At 31.5% G+C, this 16851-nt stretch overlaps 2 protein-coding genes across 3 annotated transcripts in view; one reads left to right on the top strand and one right to left on the bottom strand.

Moving 5' to 3' along the window:
* Window positions 1-5968, bottom strand: part of rut (rutabaga) — a 190123-nt gene extending 184155 nt beyond the window's left edge. Inside the window, exon 1 of one of the 2 annotated variants that reach the window (XM_065509887.1) lies at window positions 5708-5968. The gene's annotated coding sequence lies outside the window, so the exon portion shown is untranslated. The remainder of the gene's footprint in view (window positions 1-5707) is intronic. The other variant, XM_065509888.1, reaches the window with a different exon arrangement.
* A 7238-nt stretch (window positions 5969-13206) lies between these two features.
* LOC135958230 (C-type lectin 37Db-like) lies at window positions 13207-14041 on the top strand. The gene is made up of 2 exons (XM_065509118.1): window positions 13207-13426; window positions 13495-14041. Exons 1-2 carry the CDS (start codon window positions 13312-13314, stop codon window positions 13953-13955), a joined length of 576 nt encoding a protein of 191 aa, XP_065365190.1. The 5' UTR covers window positions 13207-13311; the 3' UTR covers window positions 13956-14041.
* The last annotated feature ends 2810 nt before the right edge of the window (window positions 14042-16851 follow it).

The raw sequence follows: 16851 nt of genomic DNA, 5'->3' as shown, positions 1-16851 counted from the left end.
AATGTATGTTTTCAATACAATATAAGAGAGCCGCAGAACAAAAGGTACTTTTTCGCACATTTAAAATTTTTGGGAAAATGAGTTTTATTTATTTCGCCTCCTTAAAAAACTGCATTAACCTGGAAACTGCCATAAGTCACCACATTAAATGTTAAGGATGTTTGATATAAAACCATTTTAATATCGGAAAAAGAACCTTTTGTTAAAAAATAAAGAAAAAAAAAGTACGTTTTGTTAAAAACAAAATTAAAATGTATGTTTTTTATGCGTTTTTTTAACGATAATATTTTAAATGAATGCTTTAATATATAAACAAAATACATTAAATAATTTTTATTTTTTTCGTTTTGTTAAGCACAAATTTTTTAGAACCCATTTACTAAGTAAAAAAATTTTAAAAAAAAATTGCTGACTTTCTAGAAGATTTCAACCCAAATATTATAAAATTATCAAAAAAACCAATTTTTTAAAAAATGCAAAAAAGTACCTTTTTTTCTGCGGCTCCTCATATAAACTACTAGTAAAGATTACACTATGAGTCATACAGGCATGTCACTCATTTCGTTCGGAATGGTTTCAGTTCCGTAGTTTTTATTCCGATCGATTTCGTTTAGGTTCTTCAGATTCCGTGTAATTTGTTAATTCAAAATATATGTACATTAGAGTGCTCCAAGATTGTATGGACGAAAAAAACTTTCTAGGTACAGGCCGTCCCCCCCTCTAGAATTGTTCTATGTATTGTAGAAACACGTTGTGTAAGATATTAGGATGATAGGATAACGCTAACTGGTGGCGCAACGACGCTGAAGTTTTGAGGTGCATTTACAAGGGGAAAATATGCAATTTTTTCAGTTTTTGTAAAAATTTTGCCATTAAATAATGACTTTTACAATTTAATTTAAAAGAATCGAAATGTGTACGTAATTGTCGTTATAATAAGATATAAAAGACAAAAATTGGTGAAAAAATGTTAAAGTTATTAAAAAATCGCCAGGCCATTAACGTGCCACTAGTACAAGAAATTTATGAACAAAATTAACATATTTTGAGAAATATTAAAATAAAAGCTTATTTTTACTTAAAATATATCCATATTTACTTGTAAGTGCTATTAAGGGTTAATTTCCATTTTTGTACTGTTATTGTGAATACTAGACTTCATTTTATATTTTTCTTAAGTTTCATCAAAATCGGCCCAAAAATATATAATATTTCGCTATCTTTCCATGAGAAATTCCAAATATTGAAAAAAATTACCTTTGACCTTCACGATTTAAGGGTTAAAGTTTTCCGATTTTAGTAAAACTTTCAGACTATATTTAAAATTACTTGGACTATATTATTCTGAATAGCTTTTACTAAAAAATCATTACAGTAAGGAAATTCTTGTCATTCCCCAAAATATGGCCAAAAAATTAGTTTTTCTCGAAAATCGCAAAATTTATATCGCAGGTACGGAAAAACTATAGGAGGTATTGACATACTTTTTTCACATTATTATTCCCTATTATGTTGTCAATAAATCCCCATGTGATGATCAAAAAATTCTGAAATTTGTTTAACAAAATTTTTAAAAATTTTAAAATTGAGTTTTGAAACTGCCGTTAAAAAATTTAATTTTTTTGGTCAATACTGCGAATAGGTTAACGGTATCCTACGAGGACAAAAACTCATATACAAGTAAATATGGATATATTTTAAGTAAAAATAAGCTTTTATTTTAATATTTCTCAAAATATGTTAATTTTGTTCATAAATTTCTTGTTCTAGTGGCCTGAGACACGTTAATGGCCTGGCGATTTTTTAATAACTTTAACATTTTTTCACCAATTTTTGTCTTTTATATCTTATTATAACGACAATTACGTACACATTTCGATTCTTTTAAATTAAATTGTAAAAGTCATTATTTAATGGCAAAATTTTTACAAAAACTGAAAAAATTGCATATTTTCCCCTTGTAAATGCACCACAAAACTTCAGCGTCGTTGCGCCACCAGTTAGCGTTATCCTATCATCCTAATATTTTACATAATGTGTTTCTACAATACATAGAACAATTCTAGTGGGGGGGACGGTCGAAATTCGCAATTTTATTTTTTTGGAGCACTCTAATGTACATCTATATATATACAAATGAAATGGTCCATGTATGTAATGGCATCACGTGAGAACGGCTTCAGCGATTTGGCTGATTTTTTTTTATTCGATTCAGGAGATGGTTTGTAAAGAAAAAAAATCAAAAATTCCGGGTAAAATTCGGGAATTTTTTTTTTTTTGAGTCCAGTCAACTGTAATAAAAAAAGCCCCCTAAAGTATGCAGTACAAATTTAGATATTTTATTTGCAAATAAATAAGAACAGGCAGGTGTATGTGGGTTGGAGAAACTTGAGGAACTGACATTAGTAAATAGCTACCGGGCGGTCAACTAGTATTTAATAATTCTGTTAAAAAAAGTGAGGTATTTGGCACAGAAATTGATTAAAATTTTAAGAAAAACAAATATCAATTCCACGTTGAAAACTGAAAGTGGTTTCATTCCGAAAGAACTTTCGATCGGAATGGAATTCTGTGATAGTCTATGATGTAGTCCTATGTTATAAGTTTTAATCACTTGCCATTAATTTCGATCATACTGCTTTCTCAGGGTTGGTCTGCATGATAACTAGCTGCATGCATGAGAAACTTGATTAAGACTAAATGTTAGTGAGATGATTTCCAGATCCAACCTCTAGCATTCAGTTAACTAACACGTTTACACATGTCTTTTTGAAGGGTACATATCTGCCATTTATTCTCATTTAGTTATTGAGCATTATAGTGTAAACAACAGAGTTTTTTTGCTTCGCCAACAAAGCGTCATATGCGGGAAATTTTGCTTTACTTCTTCAATTTGAAAAATAGTGCCGCTGAAGCACAACTATTGCTCACCAAAGCTTATGGTGAATGTGTTCCATCAGTTTCAACGTGCGAGAGATGGTTTTTTCGGTTCAGAAGTGGTGATTTTGACAGGAAAGACAAAGATCGCCCAGGCCAGCCAAAAAGCTGGAAGACCAAGAATTGGTGGCATTACTCCATGAAGATTGTTGTCAAACTAAACAAGAGCTTGCAAAATCATTGGGAGCTAAACAAGCAGCAAAGCAGGGAAATTGGATACCATACGAATTTAACCTGATAGACCTTGAAAGATGATTTTGCTTGTCCGAAAAGATGCTTGAACGCTATAAAATAAAAACATTTTTTCACCGAATCTTTACTAGCGATCAAAAATGTATCCATTACGATAAGCTGAAGCGTAAGAGATTGTATGTGAAGGCCGGCCAACTAGCCGAATCGACACCAAAGCCAAATATCCATTGCGCTATGGTAATGCTTTTATATGCTGTGAACCAGACCACCACAGGGAATCTGTACCGAATGCAACTCATTGGCGAAACCGTAATATTCCATCATGACAACGCTGTTAAAAACTATTTAGAATGAAGTTGTTGGGAAGTTTTTCCTCACCCGCCATATAGTCCAGAATACTATTTATTTCAATCGATGCAGAACGCTATCTCTCGGATACTCTTCACTTTAGAACAGAGTTCCGATATTGGCTTGATTCGTTCTTGGCCTCAAAAGCTGAGCAGTTCTTTTGCTTCGGAATCCATATGTTGCCAGAAAGATGGGAAAAGGTCATAGCCGCATTTTTAAGTCATATAATACATTGAATAATTTCAGGAGATCAAAAACTTTATATTAAATTTTTCAAATATTTTTCAAGTTTAAAACATAATTGCATTCAAGTCAAGTCTAATCCAACAAAATGTTCAAGTGCTTGAATTTTTGGGGCTTTAAAAATATTGTTAGAATTTTATTTGAATAAATAAGTATTACATTTTAAACTTGAAAAATGTATGAAAATTTTAAATGTTTTTCAAACAAAAAATATTTGACTTGAATTTAAATTTCATTTTTAATGGAGAATGCTATTGATATGAAGTGTTATATAAATATAATTCAATTGGTTGACACTGGACTCAAGGCTGGAATTAGACTTGCTTTCAATTTGAATTCCAGCAAAAAATGATATGAGTAAAACATTTTTAGAAAAATAATTTAAGAATTTGTGACAAATATTTACGTGTTAGTTCTAAAAAAGTTGTAGGAATAGAATCAGCAGGGAATTGGTTCCATCAGTAAGTCTAAAGAGCATAAAATATAATTTGTAAGCTGTGCGAACCAACATCTTGAACTACAAAACGATGATATTTTCGTAGAGCTTGTATTTAGAATTGGAAAAATTTTAAACTAAGAGTATTAAGTAGTAAATCATATTTAATAAGGTAAAAAAGTCCACCCATGAAAAAGCTTTTTTCGTTATTTGATAAGAATATATTAGATATATGCCATTTTTTCATGTATAATCCAAATCTACCACACTTCATATCTAAGCGGTCATTCGATGTTTTTCGATATTAATACATATTATTTTTTTTATAAATATATTTAATACGCCTTAAATAATAATTCAGTCCTATGAAATCATTGTCTGATGATTCAATTACACTTTTTCCACACTATTAAAAAAACTGTGCAAAAATCACCTCCCTTTTAGATAAATTTTTTAGGCTAGACACAACAAAACTCCCTAAATTCATACTAGACAAACTTTTCAAGTAATAAATTCCAAAAGTAGGGTGACCCCAAACCAAATCAGCAACAACACTAACAACAAACATGCTTAAATAAGCAATAACAAATCCAAATAAATTCTTGACATTATCTTGAGCAAACAAACAAACAACCACAGACAAATCCATAAAGGAACCGTCCGTCATTTACCAAAAATTTAAAGTAAAAAAAAGTACGCAAAAAACAAGAAGAACCCAAAAACATATGAGACATGCGGAAATACAGATAAAATGGAGAAATGAAGAAGAATGAGGAGAAGCAAAATAAAATACAAAAAAAAAGGAACCAAGAAAAGGAAACACAAGGAAGTAAAGAATGAAAGAAATAACAAGAGCAAAACTTAAATAGACAAAAGCTGACGCAAAGCATGTTTTCAATTCATTTTTTTAATTATTGGTTCCCATACAAAATTTCCCCAGTAATTTGGTTTAGTTGGCTGTTAAAATACAATTTTTGCAATTTACATAATAATGAATTATTTTTTGTAAAATATTTAAACCGTTTATCTAGATTTTAAACAAAAACAAAAATCTATGAATAAATTAAATGGAAATTTTGTTGAGCACTCACTCACTCACTGTTGAGGCACCAGCCGTCAACTCAACTCAAATCACTTTTTTCTTTTGACTGATTATCTAATAGATACACCAAGATAAATATGTTTATTTGTGTGTTTAAATATTTTTCCTGGTCATTAGTTGAAATTACAAAAAAAATTTCTATTTGTTTAAATTGCTGGTTGCTTTTTGTTTAATAAGTACTATGTAGTAGTAGTAAAATAATATTGTTGGTCATTTTTTTTCATATTCCTTTTTTAGTTGCTTGTTATTCTTTTTTGTTGTTACGCAAATATTGATTTTCTTTTAGTAGTATTTAAATTATTTTGTTGTTTTTAATGCCATTAGTTAATACAAATTTTTCCATAGATATTTTTTCTTATTCGTTAAAAATTTAAAAACAAAAAGCTTAACATTTTGTATTTTTAGTAAATTGAATTTTTATCTTTAAACTGGTATAAGGTATTACATACTTTGTTAATTATTCACATACACTTTTTTGTAATTAATTTTTCATCAAAGATGTCGTAAATTTTTGTTTTATCCATTAAATAATTAAACCAAAACACACAAAAAATTATCTAGATTCTTTCTTTTTTTTTTTTGTTTTGTCATTAAAATATTTATTATTTTTGTATTATTATTGAACAACCGCTAGTTTAATTTCAAATACTTTTAGTTCTTCTTCAATTCCAACCGTTCGCTTTGAAATCTCTTCGTAGACTGAATTAAAAGTGTTTAAAACTTTTTGTCTAATAAGATACACTTCTTTTTGGTTAGTACTCGTACGTACTACGTACACACACGTACCGTTTTAAATGTACGTAAGTCTCGTACTAAAAAATTATCTCAATATTATTCATGCTCATGCTCATTTAACGCAACATTACTGCTGCATTTTGTACTCTATGCTCATCACTCTCACTTTTACAGCCAGTTTGTTGCCACTAAAATGTTTTTGTTTATACTTATAGATAGATACCTAGATAGATTGATAGATACCTCAACTTGTTTACTTGTTTGTTTCTCTGCTTTTAAAAGAATTCCTCTAACTAAAAATTTCATTTAAATTGCATTTTTTATTTAGTTCTCCTATTATTGTACGCATTTTAATTATTGAGAGCTCAACTAGTTAATTGTTCTCTCTCATTTACTCTTAAAATTGGTTGATTTAATTATGGCTGTGGTTCGTGTCCAAACTAAGGTAGGGCAAGATGTTTTCGGTAGGCATATTTTAGTACACAAATTTGACCGGATTAACAGGTTTGTACAAAGGAAATACATATGAATGAGAACCTTTTTTTAATGTGATATCATTATCGTTCATAAAATGAATTGTTTAGTGAATAATATTGCCAATTAACTGACTGACTACACAAACAAAAAACGTATGTAGTTGGAAATTTTAATATTAGGATGGTGTCATTTCTATGGATCGTAATAATTTTTCATTTCTAATTAAATGGCATTAAATGACGTTTAAAAGTTAACGGTATTTAGATTATTTCGGTAATGGGATTTAATGATAACAGTCATATCGGTTTGGCTTAAATTTTTAACAAAATTTAAACAAAACAAGTAAGAAAATATAATACCCTACACCAAGTAAATGAGTAAAAATATTTTTCTTTTAAAATATCAATAATTAATATTCGTGAGTGATTTTCGGAAGTGGGCCTTATATGGGAGCTATGACCAATTATGGACCGATCACCATAAAATTAGATCGTGTGATTTATGTCTATATGAAAATTATTTATGTTGTATTTTTAAGTGATTTAAGCACTTTAAAGTGATTTTCGGAAGCGGGTCTATATGGGAGCTATGATTAATTATGGACCGATCGTAACAAAATTTGGTGACATGAATTTTGTATATATAAAACTTATTTGGAGCGAAATTTGTGTAGAGACATATATAAATTAAACATTTATGACCGATAAAGTCCAATTTCGAGAGGACATTTGTATGGGGGCTAGGTGAAATAATGGACCGATTTCAGCCAGTTTCAATAGGCTTCGTCCTTGGGCCGAAAAAATTATATGTACCAAATTTTATCGAAATATCTTCAAAATTGCGACCTGTACTCTGCGCACAAGGTTTACATGGACAGCCAGACGGACGGACGGACATCGTTCTCATCGACTCAGAAAGTGATTCTAAGTCGATCGGTATACTTTAAGGTGGGTTAGACCAATATTTTTAGGCGTTACACACATCTGCACAAACGCATAATACCCTCCCCACTATGGTGGTGTAAAAACAAGTAAGAGAGTTATATTCGTGCCGAATCTTATATACCCTTCACCAAATTATACTTCAACATACAAATTTTAAATATTTTAAGGTAAACAAAATTTATTTATTTTTTTCAATGTTTTTTTTTAATATTTTGGAAAAAATTTTTTTTCGAAATATTTTAAATTTAAAAATTTTTTTGGTGAAAAAAAAAATTGGGTTAAACCTTTTTTTCCAATTTTGACTCATTGTAGGACCAACCTACTATGGTCTTATATACGTCGAGGAAATATCTATCATTATATATCCATATTGTCTATATTAATGACTTAATAATCCAGATATAGGTCAAAAATTGTTCAAAAATCGAGGTTGTCCTTGTCCTTTTTCGTCATATCTCAGCCATTTGTGGACCGATTTTGCCGATTTTAAATAAGAGACTTCTCGAAAGCATGTCTGACAGAATTATTGAAGATTTGAATCCCAAAGATATCTGGGGTCTTCAGAAAATTGATTTCAACAGACAGACACGCGGACATGGCTTAATCGACACCGCTATCTATAAGGATCAAGAATATATATACTTCATAGGGTCGGAAATAAAAAATGTAGAAATTACAAGGAAATTATAAGGATTCAGGAAATTACAAACGGAATGACAAACTTATATATACCCTTCTCACGAAGGTGAAGGGTATACAAATGCTATATTCGACTGTACCGAATCTTATATATCTTTCACCAAAGTACATAAATTGGGTGTATGACTCAAAAATGCGTGATTTACAATAGATGTTGTATCTGTTGAAAGCTTTTTTGTTTTAAATAACACTTTAATGGGCACATATCTGTTATTGAACATTATAGTGTAAACAACAAAGTTTTTTTTTGCTTCGAAAATTTAGAATATTGTGCCAACAAAGCGTCATATGGGGGATGTTTTCATTTAAAAAAAGTTACCGCTGAAGCACATCGATTGCTCACCAAAGCATATGGTGAATGTGTTCCATCGGTGCGAGAGATGGTTTGTTCGGTTCAGAAGTGGTGATTTTGATACGGAAGAAAAACATCGTCCAGGCCAGCCAAAAAAGTTTGAAACTGATTCGTTTGAAGTGAAAAAAGCCAGACATGAAACTATAATATTCCATCATGACAACACTCGGCCACATGTTGCAATACCTTTTGAAAACTATTTTTTTAATGAAGTGGTTGGGAAGTTTTGCCTCACCCGCTTTAACCAGACCTTGCCCCGAGTCCAGACCTTGCCCCGACCGACTACTATTTGTTTCGTTCGAAACAGAACGCTCTCTCTGGGTGACGCTTCACTTTGGAACAGAGTATCGCATATTGTCTTGATTCGTTGTTGACCTCAAAAGATGAGCAGTTCTTTTGGCTCGGAGTTTATATTTCCATCTTGTATTCACATCTTTAGCAGATAAATGATTTTAAAGCAACAGTTTTTATGGAGGCTTTTGGTAGTCAGCCTTATCCGAAACCGAACATTCGGGCGAAATCTGCCTAATATTTTTGTGGGTATTTTTATTTGAAATAAATATGAATCCAGTGTATTACTACTGAAACTTGGGAAGATCTGTTCATAAATAAGAGAGTTAGGAAAAATTTCAAACTTAAAGGTTTTAAATTCTGGAAGTACAGATCTGCCGAAAATTAGTTATAAAATAGGCAAGTTTGGCTACCGTTAATCCTAAAATACCTATTCAGCTCAACTACAGTTACCGCTAATATACCGTTACTACCCAAACGCCAAACGGTAGAGACACTAAAAAGGGATTTTTGGTAATTCGAAGGTTTATGGGGTAAAAACGATTAAATTCGGTAACCTTTTTAATTAATGCATCTACCATACTTGAAAAATTAGTAGACAGGTTTGGTACTTTGAAATTCGAACCCTTTGGGGGAGAAAACGGGTAAAACCTAAGTTTTGATACTTTTCGGCAACCTATATAAATCGTATTATTTACTCATCTAAAAATACTAAATACAAATTTGGTACCTTTTGAAAATTCGCATCCTTTAGAGGTAAAAACGGGAAAATACTTTTTTCATAAAATTTTAAACATTGGTTCCTCCAGTCATACGAAAGTTAACTAACATGGTTTTATTTCGAAGGTATAGATTGGGCCTAATTTGGATAAACACTTTGATACCTGAAACACCTGAAAACAGATTTGAGTAGTTTAAGACCCATCTGCCACAAACTGTTTTTCCAAAATTGAGTACTTTTAAATTTCAATCTTGACGGTTGTTTAGAGGGGGAAAATTGGTACTTTTTCTTCTAATGGTACTTTTTTATGTATTGATTGATATGCTTATGATTAAGGAAAGAATTTGAATATTTTAAAATAATGAAAATTTGAATGTACCATCTTAATGGTACTTTTCGTATGTTCAATAATAATGGACCTAGATATATGAAACTAATCATACATGATATTGAGTGAGAGAGGTTATTTGTGATACTTTTTCTTTATTCTAATGATGCGTTTCGAATGAGTAAGAAGCCACATTACAATGACCTAATAGACAGGAAACTAGACTATTTTTTTAATTTAACAATATTGAAAAACTGCAGAGAAAACAATCACGACTCATTGTGGTTCCAAATCAAAATCTAGGTGGACAAAATTATAAAAAATCGGTATATTCAGAATTTAGAAAAACGAAGTTTTTCGCAAGCTGACAATCTGCTCTCCTCCAAGATAAATGGGTTTTTTAATTGGACATTTCGTTTTCCAGACAGAAGCGCCAGAAATTCAAAAATTTTGAATCATTTTTTCGTTATTTTTTTTTAATATTTTGCTGCTTTACTAAATTGTCTCAATTGTTTTACCATGTAGAAGCATAGATAAACATTGATATAGGCTTTTATTAGGTGTATAGCTTATATTTATGGGCCTCTCCGTTTTCCTGTTATAGTTCTTTAAACTTGGTTCTCAAATATACTGATATTTTTTTTTTCTAAGAATATTATATAGCTTGCCAAAAAAAAAGACCGTCGAAGCCCGTCCTTTGACTATATACATCATTTAAAGAAACTTCTGGTTAATGTCTTTGTAAAAAAATTGTAGCCGCCAGCACACTCCGAAATACTTTTCTTTTAATTTTTACGGAATGGAATTTTTAGAAATATTTTTTTTTTATTACTGATTTTTATATATTTAGATCCTACTGCAACTTGAAATATAGTAAATACAGATCCTTTTAAAAATTTAGTTTCAAAAACACATGCAATTGTATTTTTAAAATTTTTTTTTTTGTTAATGATTTTTATATATCTGACTAGGGATGGCAATCCCGAAATCCCGATCCCGGGATTTTTCAGGATCCCGGAATTTGAAAAAGAATCCCGGGATTTTTCGGGATTAACACCCGAAATATTATGAGATTTTTGATATTTTAGGAAGATTTTTGAAGCACCCAAAATACTTAGAAAGCTAAATTTCAGCATATTTATAATACTAATCTCGCTTGAAATCCAAACGCAGCCAGATTTTTATACCCTACACCACCATAGTGGGGAGGGTATTATGCGTTTGTGCAGATGTTTGTAACGCCCAAAAATATTGGTCTAACACCCACCGTCCGTCCGTCTGGTCGGCTGGCTGGCTGTCCATGTAAACCTTGTGCGCAGAGTACAGGTCGCAATTTTGAAGATATTTCGATCAAATTTGGTACATATTATTTTTTCGGCTCAAGGACCAAGCCTATTGAAACTGGCTGAAATCGGTCCACTATTTCACCTAGCCCCCATACAAATGTCCTCCCGAAATTGGACTTTATCGGTCATAAATGTTTAATTTATATATGTATCTCCACAAATTCCGCTCCAAATAAGTTTTATATACACAAAATTCAAATTTTGTCATCAAATTTTGTTACGATCGGTCCATAATTAGTCATAGCTCCCATATAGACCCGCTTCCGGAAATCACTTTAACGTGCATAAATCGCTTAAAAATGTTGGTAAACACACAAAATTCAACATAGTTAACTTTAATATAGACATAAATCACACGACCTAATTTCATGGTGATCGGTCCATAATTGGTCATAGCCCCCATATAACCCCACTTCCGAAAATCACTCAAAAATATAAATTATTGAAATTTTAAAAGAAAAAATTTCTTTGTTCTTTTACTTAGTGTAGGGTATTATATGGTCGGGCTTGACCGACCATACTTTCTTACTTGTTTCATTTGAATCAGGGAGCAGCACGTCTCAGGCTTTTACACAATTTACACTTTTACGAAATTTATGTTCAACTTATTTTCTAATGCGGACTAGGGGCAAATGTAGCCCGATTTCCGCAGTACTCTACAGTATAATTTCAGAGTACTTACAACTTATTTTGTGCAAAATTTTATAAGGATTGCCGCATAATCAAGATATTTATGACTGCTCAAACAGTACTCCGGGGGACAATTGTATGGAGCTTGGGGAAATCATGGACCATTTATTTTAATTTAATGCATTAGTTTTTGATTTGTTATATTTTTACTTAAATATATTAATGAAATTAATAGTTTTTATTGTTGAATTTGATGTTTTTGATGTTTAACTAAAATCCCGAAGTCCAGAAAAATCACGGGATCCCGGGATTTACATTTCTAAAATCCCGAATCCCGGGATTTGTAAAACCCAGTCCCGTTTGGCATCCCTATATCTGACCCTACTGTTACTTGAAAAAAGATTTTTATTGATCTTTTCAAAATTTTTTTTGGAATCGGAGACACCAATTCTATATAAAAAAAGCGCTAAATAATTTTGTCCACCTAGATTTTGATTTGGAGCCACAGTGCGACTCTTGGAAATAATACAAGGAAATGGTAACATCCACATTGATCTCATGTGCCAACAATATTTTAGTGTCGGAGATGTTTAAGATGAATGAAATCTTTGGAGTTAGCCAGATATTAATCTTGATCAGCTTTATTTCGTTTTGTATTTTAATATTTCAATAAAAAAAAAATTATTTTGTAGTGAACAAAAAAAATATCATTTTAATTATTTTTTAATTTTTAACCATTTTTTTTTTAAATTTATTAGTGAAAAAGTTTTATGATATTTTTTTTTTTTTTAAATAAAAAGATAAAACACTTTTCACGATTTTGATCCATTGTAGGTCCGACTTACTATGGCGTTATATACGTAGTTCTTAAATACATATTTATCATCAGATATCCATATTGTCTATATTACTGACGTAGTAATCCAGATATAGATAGAAAATAGGTAAAAAATCGAGGTTGTTCTGGTTTTTTTCTTATATCTAGGCAGATTTTCTTGATTTTAAATATCAACCGAACCGGGTCTATTGCTGATATAATAATGTATGAATCATGTATGTAAGTTATTTGGGGGTTACGGAAAGTTGATTTCAACATACAAACGGACATTGCTATATCGACTCTGCTATCTATAACCATCCAGAATATATATACTTTGTGGGGACGCAAATAAAAAGTGTAGAAATTACAAACGGAATGACAAACTTACATATACCCTTGCCACTCATGGTTAAGGATATAAAAAAGATATTAAAACCCATCCTTCACACATAACTCCCAAATTCAATAACGATATTTTACCATAAATTTCTTTAGGTGTAACAACAGAATGCGATGTTCTATTTAACATAATCCAGTTTTTTTTTTTGAAAGAAGAAAACCAAACTAGACTCAACTAAAATAAAATAAACACAAAAACAGGATGCCAAGAACTAGCTTCACAAGAAGAAAAAATTCTTCTATAAATAAGCTCAACAAAGGCTAACAAATATCACTTGGTGTACAAAACTGCAGGTGGAAAGTAACTAACGATGGCATCTTTAAATCTAAAAGATCTACAACTAACTATTTTCATCATCATAATGCTGGTGCAAATACATTTGCATGAAGCCGCATTGCCTGGACTACAAACAACTACTTATGATGGTAAGTCAAGAATAAATAAATCCTATTTTTTATTAATAAAAAAAAATTTAATGTCCTCTTTATTACAGGCATACCACCCAATTGGTTTGCCAACGTTGATGCTGCCCCTTTTGTACGTCTGGGTTCTAAATACTATTATTTCGAGACCCACAAAAAGTCCAATTGGTATGAAGCCGCCCACATTTGTCGCACCATGCATGCCAATTTGGTCACCTATGAGAATAGTGCAGAATTTGATACTGTTCATGATTACATACGGCGTCAGCAGTTCGATGGCAGTAACTATTATTGGGTGGCTTCGAATGATCTGGCCACAGAGGGTAAATTCTTTTCAATTGGCACCGGCCTGCCCATGACATTTGATCGTTTCACCCAAGGTAATCCGGATAATAGTTTTGGTAATGAGAATTGTGTGCACTCCTGGTTCCATCAAGGACAATATTCAATGAATGATTTGGATTGTAAGAAGGAATGTCATTATGTTTGTCAAGCGGAAAATCCTAAAACTATTGCATTTACTGTTTGGTAAATAAATGTTGTCGGAAATGTACTTTTAAAATTGTATGTATTTACATATCTGTAATCTTTTTGAATAAAGCTAAAAAGGAGAAAATACTTATTTTGTGTGTGTGTTTTTTATGCATGAATTGTATTTAGGGGCCGGAAGCCGTTTCAGGTTCCTGATTGTTTTTGATAAATTATTTAACATTTTAAACTGTGTCGCAGCAACTTGATCTTTTTATCAATAAATGAAGAACTTTTTTACCAGTTATCGATATTGAAATGGTTTGTATGTTGTATATTCTTATGTACATTAGGCTGGCCCCGTTTGTATGGAAGTAAAATAAGGTGACGATGTTCCCAACTAATATGAAAGTTTAGTTTGTTTGAAGATTATATTTCTCAAATTATTTGGCCTGACGTCAGTCAGTATTTGGTGAACTGGATCAAAAGATAATAAGGTATCTTTTTAAGGTTTTTATGATGTAAAAAAACTTCGTTGCGTTGAATTTTATTTGAGTACGAACATTTTTAAGAAAGTCATTTTCGGAAGCGGGCTTTATATGGGAGCTATCACCAGTTATGAATCGATCCGCAAAAAATAAGATTTCTTTTTATATAAAACGTATTTGTGGAGAAATTTGTGTGGATACGAATATAAATCAGATATTTAAGAGAAGAAAGTCCTAATTCAGGAGGACATTTATATGATTTCAACCAGTTTCAATAAGCTTCGTCGTCCTTGCATGGAAAAAAAACTCACGTACCAAATCTTATCGAAATATCTTCAAAATTGCGACCAGTACTTTACGCAGAAGTTTACATGAATAGCCAGCCAGACGGACGGACGGCCATCGTTGAATCGACTCAGAAAATGATTCTGAATCGATTGGTATAATTTAATATTGGTGTTAGACTAATATTTTTCGACGCCACAAACGCATAATACCCTCCGGATTTTTTAGACGAAATTTCAAAACAATAAATCTTTTTCTCAATTCTATTACTTAAAAATGAGGGATTTACAATAGATGACGTGTCTTTAGAACGCGGTTTACTAACAACAATATTTTTTTGGCTTCAAAATTGTCGAATTTTGTACCAACATAGCGTCATATACGGGAAGTTTTGCTATAAAAAAGGGCCGGTGAATGTGTTCCATCGGTTTCAAAATGCGAGAGAAAGTTTGTGCTGTTCCGAAGTGGTGATTTTGACACGAAAGACAAAGAGGGCCAGCCAAAAAAGTTTGAAGACCAAGAATTGGAGATATTACTCCATAAAGATTGTTATAAAACTGAACAAGAGCTTGCAAAATCATTGGGAGCTACTCAAGCAGCAATTTTAAAACGATTGCGAGCATCAGGATTCTTCCAAAAGCAGGAAAATTGGGTACCATACGAATTGAAGACGAGAGACCTTGAAAAACGATTTAGCATGTCCGAAATGATGTTTGAACGCTATAAAAGTAAAACATTTTGGTACCGTAAGAGCGTAAGAGATCGTATGTGAAATCCGGGCAACCAACCGAATCGACACCAAAGCCAAATATCATTGGTGCTAAGGTTATGCTCTGTATTTGGTGCCACCAAAATAGTACTATCTGACCAGACCATCACTGACCGAAAAACGTCCAGACATGAAACCGTAATATTCCATCACGACAAAGCTCGACCACATGTTACAATACCTGTTAAAAAGTATTTAGAATGATGTGGTTGGGAAGTTTTCTCTCACCCGCTTTATAATACAGGTCATAATCCGTCTGACTACTACTTGTTTCAATCGATGCAGAACGCTCTGTCTGGGATACGCTTCACTTTGGAAGAGATGAGAATGTAGTATCAGGATAAACCTTCAAGTTTTCAAAATGTATGTATTCTGGTTCCTTATATGTAGATAGAACAGTCGATATAGCAATGTCCGTCTATTGGAATCAACTTTCCGAAGCCCCCAAAAAATTCGTAATCCAAACAAGCCAATTTTCTGGACAAAATTTTAAAATTTTACTATTCTCCTCAAAAATACCTCCCTACAACTGGGTACCTTATTTCCCGGAATTTTGTTAAGATGTTTTCATAGACTTTTGCTTGCGTTTTACATAAAGTATACAACAGTTTTGGTTGGCCAATGTTGCTCCAACGTTTTTATGGTTCTATAATGGTGGTAATGGTATTTCATATTTCACACTTGTAGTTTTAATCGGTCAATATTCAATAATTTCTGTACTTTAATTTAAAGGTTTAGGAGGTCCAAAAAATTTGAATGTGGAAAAAATACGTAATTCGAAAGAGAACAATTTAATTAAAAGCAATGAAAATACAATAGGAACTAAGACAGGCAGGCAACCATTTGGGGGGGAAAATAAAGTAAAATTTCTTTTACATTTTTCCTTTTTATAGGAGATATATAAGTTTGTCATTCCGTTTGTAATTTCTACATTTTTCATTTCCGACCCTCCTTATAGATAGTGGAGTCGATTAAGCCATACCCATATGTCTGTCTGTCCGTCTGTCTGTTGAAATCAATTTCTGAAGACCCCAGATATCTTCGGGATCCAAATCTTCAATAATTCTGTCAGACATGCTTTCGGTCCACAAATGGCTGAGATATTAGGAAAAAACAAACAACCTCGATTTTTGACCTATATCTGGATTACTAATTCATCAATATAGACAATATGGATATCTAATGATAGATATTTCAAAGACCTTTGCAATGACGTATATAAAATCATAGTAAGTTGGGTCAAAATCGGAAAAAATATTTTTTAACCCGATTTTTTTTTTCACCAAAAGCTTTTTTTCGCTAAATAATAAAAAAAATTTAAATTTACAAAAAAAAAATTTAAATTTACAAAAAAAAATAGAAAAAATTCGATAATTTTTTTTTCAAAAAATTTAAAAACTGAAAAAAAAACATTTTTT

The sequence above is a fragment of the Calliphora vicina genome, chromosome 4 (assembly GCF_958450345.1).
Source record: "Calliphora vicina chromosome 4, idCalVici1.1, whole genome shotgun sequence".
NCBI classification, from domain to species: domain Eukaryota; kingdom Metazoa; phylum Arthropoda; class Insecta; order Diptera; family Calliphoridae; genus Calliphora; species Calliphora vicina.
The sequence above is the reverse complement of the archived record's forward strand: the minus strand, read 5'-3'. Positions and strand labels throughout refer to the sequence as shown.